General features: G+C 53.3%; 1 protein-coding gene across 27 annotated transcripts in view; it reads right to left on the bottom strand.

Moving 5' to 3' along the window:
* The window catches only part of NRXN2 (neurexin 2), a 345,065-nt gene that overhangs the window by 124,859 nt on the left and 199,370 nt on the right, over positions 1-20,836 (bottom strand). The window contains exon 1 of one of the 27 annotated variants that reach the window (XM_081892975.1): positions 1,816-2,614. The exons of 24 other annotated variants lie outside the window; for them this stretch is intronic. In XM_081892975.1, the coding sequence (XP_081749101.1) occupies positions 1,816-2,026 (211 nt within the window). In that variant the 5' untranslated portion in view covers positions 2,027-2,614. Of the gene's footprint in view, positions 1-1,815; positions 2,615-20,836 lie in introns of those variants that run through there. 2 more of the 27 variants (XM_081892976.1, XM_081892974.1) reach the window with 2 other exon arrangements.

Here is a 20,836-nt window from a genome sequence, read left to right as displayed (position 1 = left end):
TGCTGCCTGGAACTCCTTTGGAAGGCTGAGGGGTGAGACATGGCTTACAGCATGTCAGAAAGTCTGGTCTCAGTTTCCCTGGACCCAGGATCACCTTTTACTATTTAGCCTTCTCACACTATTTTAAGTGAACAGGAAGCCTCTTGTTCCCAGTGTTTGTGAACAATATGTGAATGCTTATAATACGTGAGCAAAGAACCACACCAAGATGTTTCACATACCTGCACAACACAACCAGCGGCAGAAACGCACTACAGACATGCCCTGCTAAGAACACACACAAAGACCAGCACCTGAATGAGGCACACAAGTGGCAGGCGACACGCTTAACCTTCTGCTGTGAGCAGGCATGCCAAGTTGGACATGCAACGCCATCCCCCCAGCTGGCGCAGGGATCACAGGACTGGATGCTTTATGCCAACGTACGTGGACAACGTCCTCTTTGTAGACCCTCACATGCCATTAGCATGCCAGGCACAAAGAACCCATCCTGGCAAGCCCCTCGGGTGTCCTACATGCTGCCCAAGGGGGCATCTGGGTGCCCCCACAGGTGACTGAACCTCTCCCCTCCCATGCATACAGAGAGCACTTAAGGCGAAATACCCACAGAGAACCAACATCCAGTTCACCTGCCACCCCATTTGCCTCCCCACAGAAATTCAGCCCCAGGCTTCCTTTGCCACCCTTTAAACACAGAATCCACCCCTGCCCCTACAAGGAGGCCCTTGATGTTCACACCAGAGCTGAGGAGGGATGGGTTATAAACTGGAACCAACCCACAAAAGAGATTAAGAGAAGCTGACCCAGGTGAGTCAACACTAAAGGGGGGGCAACCTCCCCCCCCATCGTGTCATTGTGTATTTGTTGTGAGGGGAGCAACTGAGCACCAATCAGGTTGCTGTGGCGGCCTGGCTATTACATAATGCCAGGGAGGGAGGGGAGAGTTACCTACTTCAGCCCAGGTAGGGAGAGAGAGGGAGCCAAGAACAGCTACATCCTCCCCTTCAACATACACATTTTAAAATAGATATATAAATATATATATACCGTGCATATATATAGAGAGAGGAAGAAGTGAGGGAGTTCAAGATTGCTTGGAAACCTTACTCCAGACCTCAGATGCAAAAAGGGGATAGGGAAGAGTGCAAGCTGGACAAACAGCTCAAGTCAAAGGGAAAAGCACTCAGCACATGCCTCTGAACTACCTCTTCCTGCCAGCCCTGCCTGGGCTGTCATATTTCACCTGCACTATCTGGGGCTGAGCTTTGAAGGAAGGTTCTGGGTTGTACCTGGATACAGATCAAGTCCGGCCACCAGGTGAGCAGAGTTGTGCACCCCCTCCCTCCCCCAGCAAGGAGGCCAGAAGGAAGCAGGAAGAAGCCAGAGCCTTAGCCCGAGCCCCGGGAGAGAGAAGGCTTCTGCTCCAATAATCCCCACGCCCTGTCCCAGCAGAAACGGGCCCCTTCGCAGCCCTTCAACCCACCCAGCCCACTTGGAGCTGGCTGCCGGACTGCTGAGGGCCGGAGGCCTCCTGGGTCCCAATCCTCGGGCTTGAATCACATTTCCCCGACGGAATGAGAAGCAGAGCCCCGGTGAGAGGGCGAGGCGCTTGGCCACCATCGCGGCGAGGGAGGGATGGAACAAGCCTTTGGCCACTGATCGCCCGCCCCGTCTGGAAAGCAAATGGGCCCAAGATCGCGCGCGCGGAAAGGGCCCCCAGGGGCGCCTCCCCGGGTGTCCAGCAGCCGCCCCATCTCCCCCTGCCTCAACATGGCTGCACCTAGGCTGCGAGCGAACCTTCCCCCGGGGACTTACCGTGCCCGCCGCGGGTGAGGAAGGGCGTGCGGTTGATGGCGATGGGCACGGTGCCGTGCTTGTTGTGGAAGTGGTGCACGTGGTGCGTGGTGCTCAGGCTGGAGGAGACGCGCGCCGCCCCCGCGGGCCCGGCCACGGCCGCCAGCACCAGCAGCAGCGCGGCGCCGGACGCCACCACGTCGGAGCCCCTTCGCGGCCCGGGGGGCGCCATCCGGCCCACCGCCGCCGCCGCCCCGACTAGGGCGCTCCGCTTAAATCCTCGGTGCGGCGGCGGCGGCGGCAGCAGCGGGAGCGGCGTCCATGCCACCCCGCCGACGGTCCCCGCCCGCCCCGACGACAGAGCGGGAGGCAGGGAGGGGTCGGGATCCGGGCGGGGGGCAAACAGCACAAGGAAATTCCGCGGGGCGTGTGGCGGTGGGGGGGATGAACCCCCCAAGTCGGCGAAGGGAAACTCCGCGCTCCCACAACGGGGGCGAGGGCGGCTCCAGGCAGCTCCGGCTGTCGGCGGCGGCGAGCAATTCCAGCGGGGAGACGAAGAAGGCCGGGCTGGGCTCCCTCGACGGGGCGGGACGCCCCCTCCTCCCCTGCTCACGGACGCCCCCCCGGCCCGGCAGCCATCAGGAGGTGCAGCGGCGGCATCCCGGCGGGGGCAGCGAAGGGCCGGGGGCCCCCCCGGGAGGAAAAGGAGGAGGAGGAGGAGGCGCCGCTGGCGGGAAAAGAGGCACCATCCAGGGCGGGGGAGGGGGCGAGAGATTTACCGGGGGGAGGGAAAAGAAAGAGGGTGGGGGGAACAGGCGGGAGGGAAAGCGGGGCTACGGGTCGGGGGCGGGCATCGTGGCGCGGGGGGTGGAAAAGCGAGGAAAAATGAACCCGGGAAGGAGGGGGGGCGGCTAGGCAGGCGGCACGGCAAAACCCAGCAATCCGGGGCGGGAGGGCTGTAATCCTTGCGGGGGGGGGTCTCCGAGCGGCGCCTCAACCGAAGCGATGCGATCCGTCCCTTCCCTGGCTCCAAAAAACACCAAGCCCCCCAAGCCCCCGTTCCTCGGCTCCGCGGCGCGTCTCTGCTGCAGAGCGGAGGGAAGGCTGGGAGGGGGGAGGGAGGGAGGAGGGAGGGGCGGAGGAAGCGCCCAATCGCCGGCCAGGGAGCCCCCGCCCCGAAAGGGAAACAAATGCGCGCGCGCGCCCCCTCCCTCCTCTCGGCGTGCATATTTCGGCACCGGCGTCCCCCCCCCCCAAGATATAAAGGACGGGGGGGGGGGAGAGAGAGAGAGGAAGAGAAAGGAAAAGATCGTCGGCTAGCTGCTCCCTCCCCCTGCAGGCAGGGGCGGCGCCCCCCCCTCCGCCAAACCCGCACAAAAACAGCAACACGAGTTCTTCCCTCCACCGCTCCCCACCCTGTCGGCAGCCACCTTTGGAGGCGCCCGACCTCCTCGCCCCAGTGAGTCGAAGCGCTCCAGCAAAGGATAGCGCGCAGGGCGCGCAGCGAGGATGGATCAGAAGGTTCGCACCGGGAAGCGGCGGCAGTAGCGCTGTTAACCTCTTCCCTGCCAGTGGTCGGAAGAGGCGATCCTTCCGCGAATAATTTAGCCCAGGTGGTCCTTTAAATGGTATAAGAGCGTGGAGGGGACCCCCGAGTGGGGAAAAGCACGCGAGACCCCAGGCAATCCACCCCGCTTCTTTGCAGCCCAGAGCTGTCCCCACACACTCCGTGCGGGGGGGGGGCTACCCTGCTAGAGCCCCCACGCCCCGCCAGGCCATCGCCGGCTTAGAAACTCGCGTGTCCGGGAATCGTCTCCGTTTCCAAGCCAGCCGGCGGGGAAGCTTGGGAGACCCGGAAGGGAGCGGGAGGCGGTATAATTGGTCCCAGGCGCAGAAGAATGAATGCCCCTCCTGACCAAAACCTGCGTGAAAGCTGGTGGCCTGGTGGAGAAGCCCCTGCCTCCTTGGTCTCAGGCGTGGGGAGGAAGAAGCCACTCTGCACATGCTCATGTAACTCTTGCGTTTGGGAAAGGGCACTCTGCCTATGATTCCAGCAGGTTTGCACCCTAAAGAAAGGGCTGGCCAGGGGTGAGCTGACTCACAGTAATCCTTGCCAACCAGAACAACTCTTGCATCCCTATGGGTGGCTTATTCCATCTACACACGCCACACCTGGCTTTCACTACCTCTGACCTCTCAAGTGTGGTCACATAAGGTGGCCTAGCAGGGTTCTTATTAACCTGGTTTTTGTTCCTGCCCAGCACTCAGGGGGACAGGGACGCACAATAGTTGCCAAGACCCTGGCAAACTTCAGCATCTTGTTCTCACGGTAGTCGGACTCAGCCAAGTGCCCATTACTGGAAGCCAGCAAGCTGGATAGCTCAGTTGGCTAGAGCATGGTGCTGATAACGCCAAGGTTGCAGGTTTGATCCCTATAATGGACAGCTCCATATTCCTGCATTGCAGAGGGTTGGGCTGGATGATGCTCAGAGTCCCTTCCAACCCTTCTAAGTCAGCCTTCTAAGCAGGTCCTGAGCACCGGAGCAGCACTGACTCTTCCTGGGATTCTGAGCAACATGCATTGAGAGCCCAGGCTCCTTCCTTACAGACCCTCTCAGGTGTAAGATTAGCAAAGGGGGGTTCTTGAGAACTCTACCACCCTCTGAAGTTTGCCAGGTGGCAGCCTGTGCAAGGACATTCTCTGGGCACCAGGTTGTGAAATTCCTTCATTGTGTAGTTTTTGTCATGGACTGAAGATAAACCTCTTAACCCAGGCCCTTGAAATGGATATACTGTACCATACTTTCCCGTGTATAATAGGTTTTTTTTTGTTGTTTTTACTTTAAACTACGGTTAAAAATACGGGGGCGTCTTATACACGGATAGTGCATATGTCAACTTTCTAAATCTGGGGTCTCCAAAAGTAGGGGGCATACATGGGGGCATCTTATACATGGAAAAATACGGTATTTTGGTACTTACTCGACTTTACTGTTTTAAACTACTGTACGCTGGTATGTGATCTGGTGGTAAAGGGTTGGTAAGCAATAAATGACTAACAACAATTGTTGCCAGCAGAGCCCTTGTGCTATATAGGGTCGGAATACACATCCCGGATGAGGCCAGGGAAGAATCCCAGCTCCCACCCACCCAAAATGCTGTTCTTAACTTCAACCCTGCCTGCCTGGAAAATTGCCTCTCCCTGCTTCTGAACCTGTGGGGTCACTCTGTGATGAAGAAAAGACATTTTGCAAATGCCCAGAGGCATTTTTAAAGCACATTTCAGCCTTACACACAAATTGGGCTATGCCTTAGTTCATATTCAGCCCTGCCCACATTAGGGAGAAAGTTCCAGCAACTCCTGGCATGCAGAGAATAGAAAGTCTACCTAGAGGAGAGGAAATCTAGGGCTGGAATGAAAAAGATGGAGCAGGGAAAGAGCTGGGTCAGGGAACAAGAAAAGGGAAGGAAGAAGTGTAATTTCTAGGACTGGGCCCCCTAGAACTTCTTCTGATTGCTTCAACTGTTTCTGGTCAATGAACTTTTGGGAACTGGGGGAGGATAAATATGGGGAAATAAATTTAAGAGGAGTAGTAGGGACGCAGGTGGCGCTGTGGGTTAAACCACAGAGCCTAGGACTTGCCGATCAGAAGGTTGGCGGTTCGAATCCCTGCAATGGGGTGAGCTCCCATTGCTCGGTCCCAGCTCCTGCCAACCTAGCAGTTCGAAAGCACGTCAAAGTGCAAGTAGATAAATAGGCACCGCTCCGGCGGGAAGGTAAATGGCGTTTCCATGTGCTGCTCTGGTTCACCAGAAGCAGCTTAGTCATGCTGGCGACATGACCCAGAAGCTGTACGCCGGCTCCCTCGGCCAATAAAGCGAGATGAGCGCCGCAACCCCAGAGTTAGCCACGACTGGACCTAATGGTCAGGGGTCCCTTTACCTTTACTAATAGTACCACTATGGGAAGTAACAGAATCATTCTATTCTGCCTTGGTCAGACCATACCTGGAATACTGTGTCCAGTTCTGGGTGCAACCATTTAAGAAGAATATTGACAAGTTGGAATGTGTGCAGAGGAGGGCCAAGATGATCAAGGGTCTGGAAAGCAAGCCTTATGAGGAACAGTTGAGGGAGCTTGGTATGTTTGGCCTGAGAAAAAGGAGACTGAGAGGAGATATAACAGCCATCTTCAAATATCTAAAGGACTGTCACATGGAAGAGGGAGCAAGTTTCCTTTCTCCTGCTCTGGAGAGTGGGGATTGATCCAATGGCTTCAAGTTACAAGAAAGGAGATTCTGACTCAACATCAGGATGAACTTTCTGACAGTAAGAGCTGTTTGACAGTGGAACAGACTCCTTTGGGAGGTGATGGACTCTCCTTCTCTTGGAAGATTTTAAGCAGAGGTTGGGTGTCCATCTGTCATGGATGCTTTAGTTAAGATTCTTGCATTAAAGCAGGTTGTACTAGATGGCCCTTGGGGTCCCTTCCAACTCTACAATTCTGTTACTTCCTTTGGAGATGATTTGGGGTTGGGTTCATGACTGGGGTAATTGACAGAGAGATGACTGGATCTGGAGCAGAATCTCTTTGGAAATTAACAGAAAAGGGGAATAAACAAATAAAAGAGGAACTGATTTTGGAGTGACCCGGGGGTGGGGTGGGTATGTGCAAAGTAACTGAAAAATTCATCTGTGGATATTTGGATGGGGAATGAGTTGGTGTGCCTACTGCGATCTTTACATTCTACATTTGCATCTAAACATATAAATTAGCATAAGCAAATTTTAGCCTATGGGCCCAATGCGTTGAATCTTTTGACTATCTAACAAGGCCTCTGTAGGGAAGTTGTGTGCATGCACACGAAAGCTCATACCAAGAACTAACTTAGTTGGTCTTTAAGGTGCTACTGGAAGGAATTTTTTTTGTTTTGACTATGGCAGACCAACACGGCTACCTATCTGTAACTGGAACTATGGAAGGCACCACATTGAGCCGCATGAAATGGAAGTCCATCAGGTATCTGAAGAAGTGTGCATGCACACGAAAGCTCATACCAAGAACTAACTTAGTTGGTCTTTAAGGTGCTACTGGAAGGATTTTGTTTTGTTTTGTCTGTAGGGAAGGTCTGTCATATAGGACCACCACCACTCTATTCTGGCACTGATTTGATTTTTGCACCAGAAATGATGTACCTGAAGCCACTTTGAGCCACCACTTAACTGCAAAACCATTGCACCTCTGAGCTCAGGAGGGGCAATGCTTCTTTTGCTGTTATGTCTCTCATGCACACCTGCCAGGCCTTGCATGAATACAGAGCATTCACCCCACAACCCATGGCTGGCACAACTGGGTGTGGGAAGGCTGGAAGTTGCAATTGGCAGCCTGTATCTGCCGAGACACCTCTGACCCACCTCAAAGGGCCACCCTCTGCAGTAGGACTGAATCTGAAAAATTACTGGTGTGCTCTTGCCTCTGTTTGCTTCTGTAGGCAGGGGGAGAGGCTTGGGAAAGCCCCCTGGAGCAGCAGTCACAGCTTGGTGGATCTGCTCAGGTCCTGGGAGCGAAGCCATTGCTGTGACTGGCCATTGTACCAACCCAAACAGATCTGCACAAAAGAGGCTCTTTCGCCTCCAGGTTTGCTTGCTCTCCTGCAAAGGACCTGAAGTTCAGATGAAGTGGGTCTTGGATTTCCCAGAGAGTGGCAGGTAGGGGCAGCCATTTCCCCTGCTCACAGCCACCTGTGGGGCCTTCCCAGGAGTAACCCTTGTCTCTTTTCACAGCCTAGCCTTGGGATTTCTGCCCCCTTTGCATTCAGCAAATCCAGAAGTGGAGGGGGGCTGGAGAAAGGGATGCCTGGCAGTTCTGGGATGGACATTCTCCCTAATGGCTCTGCCTCTGAGCTCACTTTCCCTTGGGGCTGTAAATCTCCCTCCATGAGCTCATACAGTATGATGTCATTGGCACAAGTGTGCAGGGAAGGGAGCCAAAGGGAGAGAGGGTCTCTGTATGAGGGTTGTGGCCATAAAACACCCTTTCCCATCCTGCCCTACACACCAGGATGCTGAGCAAGTCCTATATGTCTCTGAGCACATGCAAAACCTCTCATCACTGCTAGCCAGAGCTTGCTCTCCAGAACTTAGGGATCAGAGGTCAAGCTTTTCAGACCTGGCAGCAAAAGCCTTTCAGCTTAAGCATCTCCTTCATTTCTTCCTTTTGAGAACTAAGAGCCCAAGTCAGGATCCCTTGGTTCTTGGCAGTTTGGGGAATGAATCAGGATTTGGAAGGGGGGAGGCGGGGGCGGGGGCTCTTTCCTATCTCTCCCTGATGCCTTCCTCTCTCCCAATCCCACACTCACCCCCCAGTACCATGCAATGTTTGGAAGATGCAGCACCAAAGCCTGGATTGCAACCTGTTTGTGAGCTATAAATACAAGCGGGTGGGAGACGGATGGAATGACAGACTGGGTGGGTGTCTGTGTGGGGGCGAGGAAGGAGCTAAAGTGGAAACCAGCTAAAAGGAGAAAACCACCTCCTAGCAGCAGCCAAAGCTCAGGCAGCAATGGCAGAGAGGACTAATTTTGGCACAGGCCTCTTTTCTGCCAAAGATCTCTGGGCAGGTGTGTGTGTGTGGGGGGGGTCCTAACACATCACCTTTTGCGAGCCCTAGCCCATGGGTGGATCTCCTGGGGAGGGTGCGTGCGCCATAGTTCTGAGCATAGGTATTGCAGTCAGGTTTCAGGTTCAATCCCTGGTACCTCCACCATTTTTTTAAAAAACCCCCAAAACAGAGGATAGAAAAGACCTTTCTCTGCCTGAGACCCTCCTTGGAGAGCAGATGTCAGCCAGAGCAGGCAACGCTGGTCTAGACTGCGGCACAAAGCCATTTTTTTATTCCTGCCACATTTTGTTGGGGACCACAGGCCAGTGGTGGGCAGTTTGTCCCCTTTTCTTTCCCCACTCCCTCCTAAGCACTCATACAAACTACCCCCCTGAGCCATTGGATGCTTCTCCTCCTGCACAGACGAACAAAGAGTTTGAGCTAGTTGGAAGCAGCTTCTCATATTCCAGGTTACTGATCAGTGTGGAAAGGTTGTGCTCCTGGGCACGTGGAAGAGGACCCATATGAGCTGACCTCCAACCCCTTCATGCAAATCCCCGAGTGCTTCTTGCCCATCTCTCCTTCATTTGAGCAGTTTAGGTTGCTTTCCTCCCTTTTCCACCTCCCTCCTCCAAATCTCTCTTTGTGTAAGTGGGGTTGGGGGTGGATCTCTACTAGTTTAGGAATATGTTACAACTGCCCTTGATGAGACTCAACTACCCTTCATGAACAGGTCACTCACTGTCTCCTGGCTTCAGTTCTACTGTCTGCAAAACTGGGTAGGAACACCTTTTCTCTCTTGGTGTGGTTGCAAAACCATAAAAATACTCTGCACATGTGAAAGGCTAAGGCCCCTGTCCTCAAACTACACTTAAAGAGGTACAATACCACTTTAAACAGTCATGGCTTCCCTTAAAGGTTCCTAGGAAATGTAGATTGTTACGGGTGCTGAGAATTGCTAGGAGACCCCTGCTCCCCTTCTGCCTCCATGGACCATGGAGGTTATACTCTGCCCCTGTGGTCAGAGGCAGCAATGCTTCCGAATGCTAGTTGCTGGAGGGGAGAATGTGCTTGTGCCCGGGTCCTGTTTGTAGGTTTCCCATAGTGGGCATCTGGTCGGCCATCTGGTTGGCAAGAACAGGATGATGGGCTAGATGGGCCCCTTTGGCCTGGACCAGCCTCAGGTCACTTCTTCTAATATTCTTCTATTCTAATAGCCCAGTGTGAATGCAGGAGCTGCTGTTTGTAGGAGCACCAAAACACAGGAGTGTGAGTTACTCCCTGACGAAGTAGCTCCTCCTCCCTGCACTGCCTGCCTGTGACTGGGTTTGTTTTTACCCCTGGCTGCTCAAAGAGCTCAGAGGCAGGTCACTTTCAGGCTTGGGCAGGGAGTCTTCTTTGTTTTTTAATAGAACCCCCAGATCCACCAAAAGTAGCCAGGTGTGAAATAATATCTTGGGAATGGGAATACTTACAAATTCCACATGGTTGGGCTGGGCACAGCTCAACTAAGCATTTCTTCTCAGCACCACAACTGAGTTCACAATGCTTCAAGACAAAAACCCATTCCTAATCACTACCACCCAGTTTTGCTTCAGCAGCCTGATTATTGTGGGGTGTTTTCGTTAAACAATTGAGAGTCAGAAGCTGCCTTATGCAGAGTCTCATAACGATGGTCCATCTAGCTCAATATTGATTACACTGACGGGCAGCAGCTCTCCAGGGTTTCAGATAGTCCTACCTGGAGAGTCCAGTGCAGACTAAACCTGGGTGCTTCACCCATAAGCTATGGCTCTTCTACTACGCCATGCAAAAAAAAAAAAAGAAAGAAAGAAAGAAAGAAAGAAAAAGAAAAGATAATTCAGACATCTGCCTTCTTGATCTAGATCTCTCTGAAATGTGTTCAGCAGCATATGAGAACAAGGTGGAAGAATTTGTGGCGGGTGTTGAAAAAGGTGATGGGAAGTGTTTGGGCAGAGTTCTTTGGGGGAAATGGCTGAGCAGGGAGAAGAGGCTACATCTCAAAACCTCTGCTGTGCTGTTGTGGAAGAGGATGAGGAAGGCAACTACAACAGAAGGGGGTGAAAGGGTTTTGGTTTTTTTAATGCTGAGCTGAAATTAGAAGAACAGAGTTGTCAACTAGCAGGGGGGCGGGGTGTGTGTGTGTGAAATGACCAAAACATTCAGCCTCTCCCGTTCCTTGAACAGCAGAGATCAGCAAGCAAAGCTTCCCACCATATGGAGATCAGCAAGCGATTAGCCACTAACATCTGATGCGTGGCACGGCTGTGGTGGCTTCTAACAGTTAACAACCCCGGCTGAGAACGCACCTGCCCTCAACCCCATCCAGCCTCTCCACAGACCCACTAACTGGGGCACTCAGCCCTCCTGCCCCCGCCCCACCGGCCTGACCCACAACTAGAGCCCTTCTGCAGAAGTGGAGAAGGTTTAGATGCCAGGGGCTGCCCTTTGGATAAAACAGACAAAGACGTCCAGCCCCTTATTGTGATTCAACACTCACCCCCCCCCACCTCCAGGCTCAGTTTGAACTACCAAGGATTGTCCTGAATGCTAGGACTTGGCCCTGGATCAAGAATAAGTAATATAAGAGGCATTCTGAGCATGTGAAGTGTGCCTCTACACAGACAACCCTCCCCACAGCACTGAGGAAGGGGTGGAGGGCAGGCCATCCAAGCAGGTCTAAAACAACCTATGGCCCAGTGCAATTAACAAGGTGAGGGTGGGGAACCTCCAACTTGCACCCCAGCCTCATGTCTGGAAAGGGCAAAGCAGGCCCACAGCAGAATCCAAGGAGCCCTTTCAGAAGAGACTCTCTCTCGCCATCTCACTTTTGCTGTGATCCTCTGAAGGAAGAACCGAAAGAAGAGAGAGGAAGGGAGAAGCAAAAGACAAAAGCATCGCAGGGAAGTTCAAGTGCCCAGGCAAGAGAGTCCCAGAAGGCAGTGGGCCCTGCCTGAGACAGCAGGGGGGAGCTCTGGAACAGGGGTGGTGGGAATGGAAAGGACAGGCACCACCCTGGCAATGGAACCAGGGCCAGGAGGTGGGTGTCAGATGTCAGCCCCCCACCCCCACCCCACTGCACTGTTCTGCCACTAACAGATGGAAGAGGAGCCTTGGCTAGCAGGCAGGGCATCTGGGTTGCCTCCCTATCAGTGCTGTGTTCAAGATATGAAGTACTGACAGTGCTCTGGATCATGTGCAGAGTTCTTTCCCCTTACTACTGAAATATAACTACAGGGGGAAGAGGAGGGGGTTTACTTTTTTCATGTTTAGAACCTAAGTTTTTTCGTTTTTTAGTGTCAAGACTTAACATCCAGCGCACGCAAATTATTGACAAGATGCCAGAGTTTTCTTGAGCGTATGCAGAGTGCCTTTCCTTTGCTGCCACTAAGGTGCGGAACTGCCTCTCAAATCTGGGTTATCTTCTCTCCAGGTCATGGGGCATGACTTGTGCCCTAGAAACTTCATTCCATAGATTAAGCCCTGCCCGCCCCCCAGCTTTGAGAGGGGAGTGGGGGCCAACGTACCCAGGAGGTGGCGATGATGCCAGGAGTGCCCTGCCCTGGCTATGGCAAAACTGCCTTCCTCCGACTCCTTTGCCACTCAGACAAATCTTTCCAGTTTATTAGGCTCGTGAAAGCTTTCTATGGACGTGGCTGCATCCGTTTATTGGGGGGGGGGGGCGAAGAAGCAGCTACATGAAGTGGCATTTCATTAAATCAGGGTGAGGAGCCCTCAAGCCAGTGCCCCCCTCCCCCAGACGCCCATATCAGCCAAGAAAACCCAGTGCTTAATGAAATTCTAATATCCCCTAATGGGTTCCTAATCTCCAACCCCAGTGCCCCCCCTTCCGTGTCCCATCCCTGCGCCTGACATTTCTCTGGCCTGGCGTGGGAAGATAATAGAGAGACGGAGCTGGCAGGCGGATGGCAGCGGTGATGGGGCGTGTGTGAGCATCCAAGTGTGGGCACCACGCTGCTCTTGCCCAGAGTCTGGGGCTGGCTGCGGGGCCCTGCCAAGACTGGGGCTGCCCAGCTGCCAGAATTCTGTCTCCAGGGAAACCTGCACGGAGGCTGGTTCTCGCCATGTCACTCCGCGCATGGGCAGGTGCTCTTTTTTTTTCTTCCCCGCCCAAACCGCATTGTGCAAATCTGCCATTGGCCCATGTGCCACTCAGGCAGACAAGCATCATGGGTTGGCCCCCAATGAGGACTAGTCACTTAGTTTTGGGGACTTGCTCGCTCATGCAGGATTGAAAGTGGGGAGAACGACACTGCTGCTGCTACTGCTGCCACCCTGGGGGGTCCCTTCCTCCCATGTCTTTGGTCTTGGAGGCACCAAGATTGCAAACCGTGTCCAGGTGCCATGTGTGCACCCTACTGCCGCCACCTCCAAAGGCAGCACCCGCAATTTTGTCAGCGGGGACCTGCAAAGCGACTTTCACACCAGCACCTCCGCAGGGAGACTCACTCCACCAGCTGCACTCCTGTGCCACACAGAAGGAGGGTGAGAGCAACACCTCACCCACAGACGGTGCAGAGTGCCAGGCAGAGCTGAGAGCAGGCCGCTGTCAAGGGAGGAGGGACACCCGAAGGGTTCAGTGATGGGGGGAGGGACACACAAGGGGGTATAGAAGGAGTCATAACTACTGGGATCTGTCATTGTCTGAAGGAGCTGGTAGGGGGTAACGCTGCTCTCCCCCCTCCCCCCCCCACAAAATCTGCAAAGCCCCCTCCCCTCTTGCTTTCTCCCTGCATGTGGCCAGCATATAAAGCGAGCAGCCAAAGCCATTCAGCGGGTACCAGCTGCTTCCTGCCAGATGTTATCACAGCCCCCTCCGGTGCCCATCTTGAGCCCTGTGTTCTGCTGGGGCAAGAGGAGGCAGGGGGCGGACACACACACCTGCAGTGTGGCTCCATGAATCGAGTACTGAGCTTGGATCTGGGCTTGCTGTGTTACCTTCAAACCTCAGTTCCCCAGCTGTAAAACAGGAGCAGTGGCTGTGTCATCCAGAAGGTGAGCACAGTGAAAATGTAAAGAAGATGAGACACGTTTTATTTCCCTGCAAGTGTACATACAAATTGCTATCTGTCCTAACTAACTGAGAACTAGAATCAACACTCTTTCACCCACAGAACTTGTTGCAGGAGGGAAAATGTAGGCCAGAGGCTTTGACATCCAGAGGGGGCTCCTTCACACTTCCGTTTGCCCCACTGCTTTCCCTCAGAAAAACCCGCGGTTTAATGCTGAATCGTAACAAATGGCAATCGGGTTTTCTGCAGATTGCCATTTGTTCCGATTCAGTCCTGAAAAGTGGGTTTTGCGGGGGGAAAGCAGTGGGGTGAAAGGAAGTGTCAGCAAGTCCCCTCCCTAGACTCTCCCGGATGTCAAAGCTTGTGGCCTACATTTCCCCTCATGGAACCAGTTCTGCGAGTGAAAGAACATAAGGGCAAAGGCAAAACGGCTCAGACAATTGCCTAGAAAGTACAGGATAAGAGGCAAACATAAACACCAGGAAGATCCAATAGTAAGGAAATATTGGTTAAAACAGTGGCAATAAAACAGCTGTAAACGCCATCTTACACTGCAACTGTGCGCCTCAGACTAAAGCCTTCTGGGATTTTTTTATTTTATTTTGTTATCTTGCCTCAAAGAGGGCATCACAGAGCAGGAGAAGATCCAAAAACTAGGGCAACTCAGTGTGGGGCAGGAGGTGCCCAAGGTTCCCTCAAGAGAACAAGCAGAAGGGGCCCCCAAAGGCAGCAAGGCTGGCTTGGCACCTTTTGAAATAAGTGAAGAAATAAAGTCATCATCGCCTTAAAAAACCCCTTCCCACATAAGATAGTAAGTCCAGAGTCCAAAATGACATAAGAGCACCACCCTTGAGGTAACTGAGCACAACTGAATGGGAGAGGAATGACGCAAGAGGTTTTCTGGAGCATGGACAGCATACAGTGGTACCTCGGGTTAAGGACTTAATTCGTTCCGGAGGTCCACTCTTAACCTGAAACTGTTCTTAACCTGAAGCACCACTTTAGCTAATGGGGCCTCCTGCTGCTGCCGTGCCACCGGAGAACAATTTCTGTTCTCATCCTGTAGCAAAGTTCTTAACCCGAGGTAATATTTCTGGGTTAGTGGAGTCTGTAAGCTGAAGTGTATGTAACCTGAAGGGTATGTAACCTGAGGTACCACTGTATTTTCTTTTTCTCCAAACACTAGAACTGGGGGTTAATTGGCTAAGCAGGTTTGGTGGTCAGTTTAGGGGAGAAATAATGAAGTATTTCATGTGGCATGTGACTTGACTTGGGGACTTGGGGACTTGAAGTGGGTTTGGACTACTAACTCAAATGGTTAAAAAAGGTCCATTGGGCACAGCAGCTGCTTGGTTTGCAGAAGCCCTCATTCTACCCACAATCCCCAGCAGCATCTCTCAGAAGTGCTGGAGGTTTCCTATCTGAAACCCTGGAGAGCCAGGCCCAAGGATTGAGCCGGCTTGCTTGTAACATAAACCACAAGCAAGATGGATTCCATTTGACTACCGGCTGTCAGTAAGAGAGTGCTGGGGTAGATGGATCTGTGGCTTGACCCAACACAGGGACTCTTATGCTCTGTTGAAATGTTTGCCCCATGACCTCTGCAGACTCCCACCCACCACATGCCCCCAGCAGAGAGACTAGATGGCGCCTCCAGTAGGCGTTGATCCATTTGGGCAGATGGGGTACTGTCCCACTAACCACAGCCTGCCTGGTAGAGCATGAGACTCTTAATCTCAGGGTTGTGGGTTTGAACCCCACATTGGACAAAAAGGATTCCTGCATTGCAGGAGGTCGGACATGGTCTCTTCCGACTCTACAATTCTATGAGCCACTTCAGGGGGGGTGGCACTGCCTTCCTCCTCCATGCCACCTTTTTAGAGTTCAAAGTGGGGCAGCTAGAAGGAGTTGGCTCCGCCTCTCATTGGCTCTGGCCCCACCACCTGTTTGGGCTCCCTGCCTTTTCCACATAAGCATCTGTCACCACTGGGTGCTGGGCTCAAGGAATGTCACCCTTCCTTTTGCCATGGCACCCACACCCACAAGATCTTTGTGTTTCCGCTCACGCGATCAAATTGGGGGCAACGTCCTCATCCCGGCAACCCAGCCTTCAAGACGGCTTATTTTGAGAATGTGTCCTTGCGGACGACTGGGTGGTCTTTGTCTGGCTTGTGCAGTGATGGTTAAGGGGAGGGCAGAGCTGGACTTCCCCTTGTACCCGCATCCTCGACGCAACACGCAGAGGAATGCAAGGAAGGTGAGCGTAATTAAGGGTGACACCTTTACTATTTCGCTTTGTTTTCCATCTCCCAGCTCCCGTACACAATTTCATTATGCCAACGTAATTTTAATTTTATGTCAGATTTTAATATTGCCTGCAAAATGTTTTTCCCCTTACCCCCCCCCCAATTCTCTCTGCTTCCTTGCTTGCTTTCAGACCCCACCCCCTGCCCGCTTTTCTGCTGGAATCTGCCAGGCCAGGCAAAGGCCTTAATAACAGCCTCAAGACACTTTAATTTGCAGCTTTTAAAAGCCATGTCATCTCTCCTTTAATTTTAGCACCAGGGGTTGCAAATCAACTACTCTGTCCTGCCTGATTCCCACCCACAATCTCAGCCCCCCCCCATAAGCAGAGGTGCACGCGCGTGCACGCACACACACACTCCCCCAACCCCAGGCCCCTTTGCAGAATGAGCTCCACGTGCCCCAAATCTAGAGAACTTTCCATCTCGCAAGCCACACCTTTTTCAATCTGAGGGCCACATTCTCAAGGGCAACCTTCTGGGGGGCACATGGTAAAGTGGAACCCGAGGCAAAAGTGGGTGCAGCAAGAGACTCTTTGCTTTGTCCATTCCAGCCACGCAAAAATCAAGTTTCTTCACACACACACACACACACACACACACACCCCCTCTCTGTCCTTCCTCCACCCAGGGAAGCAAGCTGCATTATCACAGTTCAAGGACACCAGGCAGGCAAGCAAAAGCACTGGAGGATGGGGCAGAGCAGGGTGTCCGGCTTGGAGGAGTCCTGAGAGCCAGACTGAGAGGGCTTCAGCGCCTCAATGAAGTTGCTGGACACCAGCAGGTTCCCCACCCCTGAATTATATTCCCACCCCATAAAATTAAAACTCAGTCGTGCAATTTGGTAACACTGAGGCTCAACCCTGGAACCTGACAAAGGAGAGTTCCTCTGAGCATGTACCGAGTGCCTGTATGAGATAAAAGGGATCATCTATGGGGCTTCCTCCCTTTAGAAACAAACCACAAACACATTGTTCGTGCAGGTTGTGTTGGCACCCACTTCTCCCTGAATCAGAGAAAAGCCTGGTTCATTAAGTGGGCTGTGATTGCTATGCAGAGCGCCTTCCAACCTGCCTTGATTATTCAGGCTGAAGGGGTGTCAGAAGGTTTCCCCTGAAGTGAGTCACACCCAGCGCTGCACGGGGGCGGGGAAGGTGAGCCTAGTGGGCTGAGAGGCACGTTCTGGAAAGGGGGAGAGCACCCCAAAGAACCCTGAGGTTGTTTGCCTTTGATCCTGCCTTTGGCCCAGCCCTGTTAGGCTGGCTGCTACACACACACACACACACACACACACACACACACACGTCATTCCTCCAGACTGACAAGGACATTGGAGGTCTCCAGTGCAATGTTTCTGTTCAAAAGGGAACGGGTTTCTGCAAAAGCCACCCTTTGCTTTTCACACAAGAGCACCATAGATTCATGAGAAAGGAGCCATAGAAAAGAGCCCCCTTTTCAAATGCCAAGGGCAGGCTGGAAAGGTTGACGGTAAACAAAGAGGAGGGGATGTGCAGTGCATGTTTAGGTAGAAAGGGTGGGGGGCTCAGTGTGTACGCGCATGCACACGCACACACAGAGACACCAGACCTCTTTGGAAAGGAGGGAGGCCATCATGCACCCTAGAGATGGGAGCCACCCCCCTGCATGCTGCAGCCGCCCTGCTCACAGCAGTCTCTACCCACTCGGACGCCCTGCAGGGACCTGCTCCTGCTCCGGCCTCAGCTAATGGCTCTGAAGCACAAGGCAGGCGCATCACTGATGCTGAAGTTGTGCTCTTCGGGTGCCCCCTTTTACTGAGGGGCCAGAACCCTGCCTGGCCTCTCTAATCAGAAGACCATTAACAATCTGACTAATGGGAGGAAGAAGCCACCCCCCCATGTCCTAATTGGCCTGGACACACAACCTCACAAGACCAAACACGCACGCACACGTTCTTCCACTTCCCATCAACCTTTTTAATCAGGGCTTTGAGAACATATTCTCTCATGTGCCTCAGCCAAGTGTTGAATCCTCCTCCTCCTCCAAATTGGATAGCTCAGTTGGTTAGAGCGTGGTGCTGATAATGCCAAGGTTGCAGGTTCGATCCCCACACGGGACTGCTGCATACTCCTGTGTTGCAGGGATTTGGGCTAGATGATCCTCAGGGTCCCTTCCAACTCTACAATTCTCTCATTCTATGACTGGGAGTGGGCTGAGAGTGAGAAAGGAAGTCACATTTGCACTAAGGTAGCCATTTGCACATCGTCCTCAAAGAAGGGAGATGCATCATCAGCAGAAATATTTAGCTTGCACCACAGAGGTGCGGGAGGAGAGGCCTTGGTGCCCCGTCTGCTCAGTCGGCTGCTACCCTGGTGCTCACAGGCAATTTCAAGCCCCCCCTCCCCGCCTCCCATCTCAGGGTTGTCTTTCAACCAGACTTGGACTGGACAGTCCTTCAAACAGAGGGCTGCCCTCTGTAAAGCAGGGCGCTTGGCCACCCTGGCAAGTGGGGAAGCTCGTCCTGAAATCACCAACCACAAAGGGTGCTGGGAGGTCTTGGGCCAGTCATTCTTACATACACTTTCTCTCTGCATCTTACCTACCTCGCAGGACCATGGAGAGGATGAAATGGCTCAAGTCCCCACTAAGCCACTCCTTGTCTTTCTGCCTACCCTACCTTACAGGGTCATTGTGAGTATGTAAGAGGGGGAAAGCGCCCTGTATGCTGCCTTGAGCTCCTAGGAGGAAAAGTGGACTAGAGATGTAGTATGTGGAAATAGAACAAAACTAGTACCATGCACTTTAATATTTACCACAAGGGTGGCCAACTCCCAGCTTGGGAGGCTGATGGTCTGGTCCTCCAAGCCAATTTGTCTCCTCACATGCCCCCCCCAAAAAACCTAGAGCAACACTGAGAGCATAGGGGGTTGATAGAGAGCTCAAAGGCCCCTCCCCCAAACCCAGGGTCCTACGGGGTGGGGGTGGTGCAAATTGCGCTGCCTTCCCCCAAGACCATCATTTGATGATGAGGGTGGGCATGCCTGTGTGAGAGAGTGTAGGGAAACCACAGCCACTGCTGCCCCCTGAGGATTGGCCAAAGCTGGGTGCTGCGCTCAGGTCAAGTAACAAGAGCCACCACCCCCCAACTGACAGCCATGTTCCTATTTAGAACAAACTTGCCCAACTTTGCTCGGACAGAATCTAGCTTTTTAGCTGGGCTTTGACAGGTGGCCAGGCACAAGGGGCTGGGGAAGTAGTTCAGGGACTGGAGGAGACTGGGATGTTCTTTGAAGCAAATGAGGCATCTAGACTGAGGGGAGGGGAGAGGAAGGAGAGACAGAGACAGAGCAGGGCTGCCTGGGAGTCTGTTAATCTCAGAGAGGCTGGCCAGGGCCGGCTGCAACCATTGGCATGTTTTTTGGGGGGGAGGGGAAGAATGCATTCTGCACATGGCCAGAGGCACACCCTTGTCCTGTTCTAGGCCAGGAAACAGACACTGGGCTGCGCTGCCTACAGTTAAATTCTGCTTTCACAATCTGAAGCCTAGTGGGAGAAGCCCAGGTTGGAGACATGAGCCACCTCTGGGGTGCAGTTGGAGAAGGGAAGGATGCTGGGACGATGATGACTGATTCACAGTCAGCCAAGAAAGGAGGAGAGGCTTCTGCTGCAAGCAGGCGGTCTGCAAATAGTCTGCCTTAACTTGTGAACAGGGTTTCTTGCCGCGTTGGGCCGTATTTCTCAGCTCGCTGTGTAAATCTACCAGCCCTGGCTATTTATGGCCTCCCTTCTGATTTATAATAAGACTGGCCTTCATGTTGCGACAGCCAGGAGCTTAGCAAACGGAAGAGGGAAGCAGGAAGAGGGAAGAAGCGGTGTGTGTGGGGGGGGGATGTGCTGCTGGACTCCGGTGCCAGGTGTGGAAATAAATGGCTCTTCTGATATCAGGGTGCCCAGGTGCCCTGCTTTAAGAAGGGTAGTCCTCGCTCAGCCCAAATCTGGTTTAAAGAGAAATCACCTTATGAATTTTTTTTTGGGGGGGGGACAGACTTGAATGCCTATCGACGGTGAGCACCACCTGTACAGCGGGGGCAGGCACGCAGCTCACCTGGCCGTTGTCTGCCCCATTGTGATGAGATGTATTCATCTTTCTGTTTCAAATACAGCAATCATTTCTGTATTTGCATCCTGGTTCAGTTGGGGGGGCCAGATGTGGCCCTCTGGGCCTCCCCCCCCAGCGCTCCTCAAGTGCCTTTTTCGTGGATAGAATGATGTCCTGAAACTGGGACAAGGCCTTTGACCAGAGGGGTGTGTGTATGCCACAGATGGGCAGGGTCAGGGCAGCTTCCTGACTTTCTGGCTGATCAGTACAGCACTGTCACCCTGCACGTGCTCAGAGACACTTCAGATGACCCCCTGGTGTTGTAACCAGGAAAAAGTATTCTGGACACTCACTATCCAGCCACAGGGCCCTGAACCCATCCCAGCAACTTCTTTAAATACAGGGCAACAGTGTTTGTGGTGGGGGGGAGAGGAGAATGACCCTTGTCCCCTTCCTCTCTGGCACGCTTCAGGGGACTGGCTTAATAGAGCCTTGTTAGAGACTCCTTGGACCTCGTTAGCCAGCCCCTTGCCTCATTAAAATGGATTGGGCTGTCAGCCCCAATATGCAAGTGGTTTCATCAACTGCAGGGCGCAGAGGTGGTGGGTGGGGGGAAGGAGGGCTCAGCGGGGAGGGGGAACAGAAACACGCACCCAAAAGACTCCTGAGATAGCAAGGAAAAAACCCCAACCGTGCTTCCTGGGACTTGGAGAGAGTGTCCTCCACACCCATTATCTCCTGATTTATCCCAGTCCATGTTTGCAATGAGACCTCTTCTGGGGCTTAGGCAGGGTCCCTAAAACTGAAATGCAGCCTCCTCTGGGGAGGTGCACATGGAGCAGAACACCCCGACCCCCCCCCCCCGAGAGGAGCATGTAGTGCCTTTCTCTTGACAGGTGTGCTGTGCTTCAGCAGAAATACATTCAAAAGGTAAAGTGTTGGCTAGCATGGAGGGACATCGCAACTGGGTGAGTGTGTGTGTGTGTGTGTGTGTGTGCGCGCGCGC

This window comes from Podarcis melisellensis (genome assembly GCF_964234715.1).
Source record: "Podarcis melisellensis genome assembly, chromosome: 16".
Taxonomy (NCBI): Eukaryota; Metazoa; Chordata; class Lepidosauria; order Squamata; family Lacertidae; genus Podarcis; species Podarcis melisellensis.
Note: the sequence above shows the minus strand (reverse complement) of the source record. Positions and strands in the feature narration are given on the sequence as shown.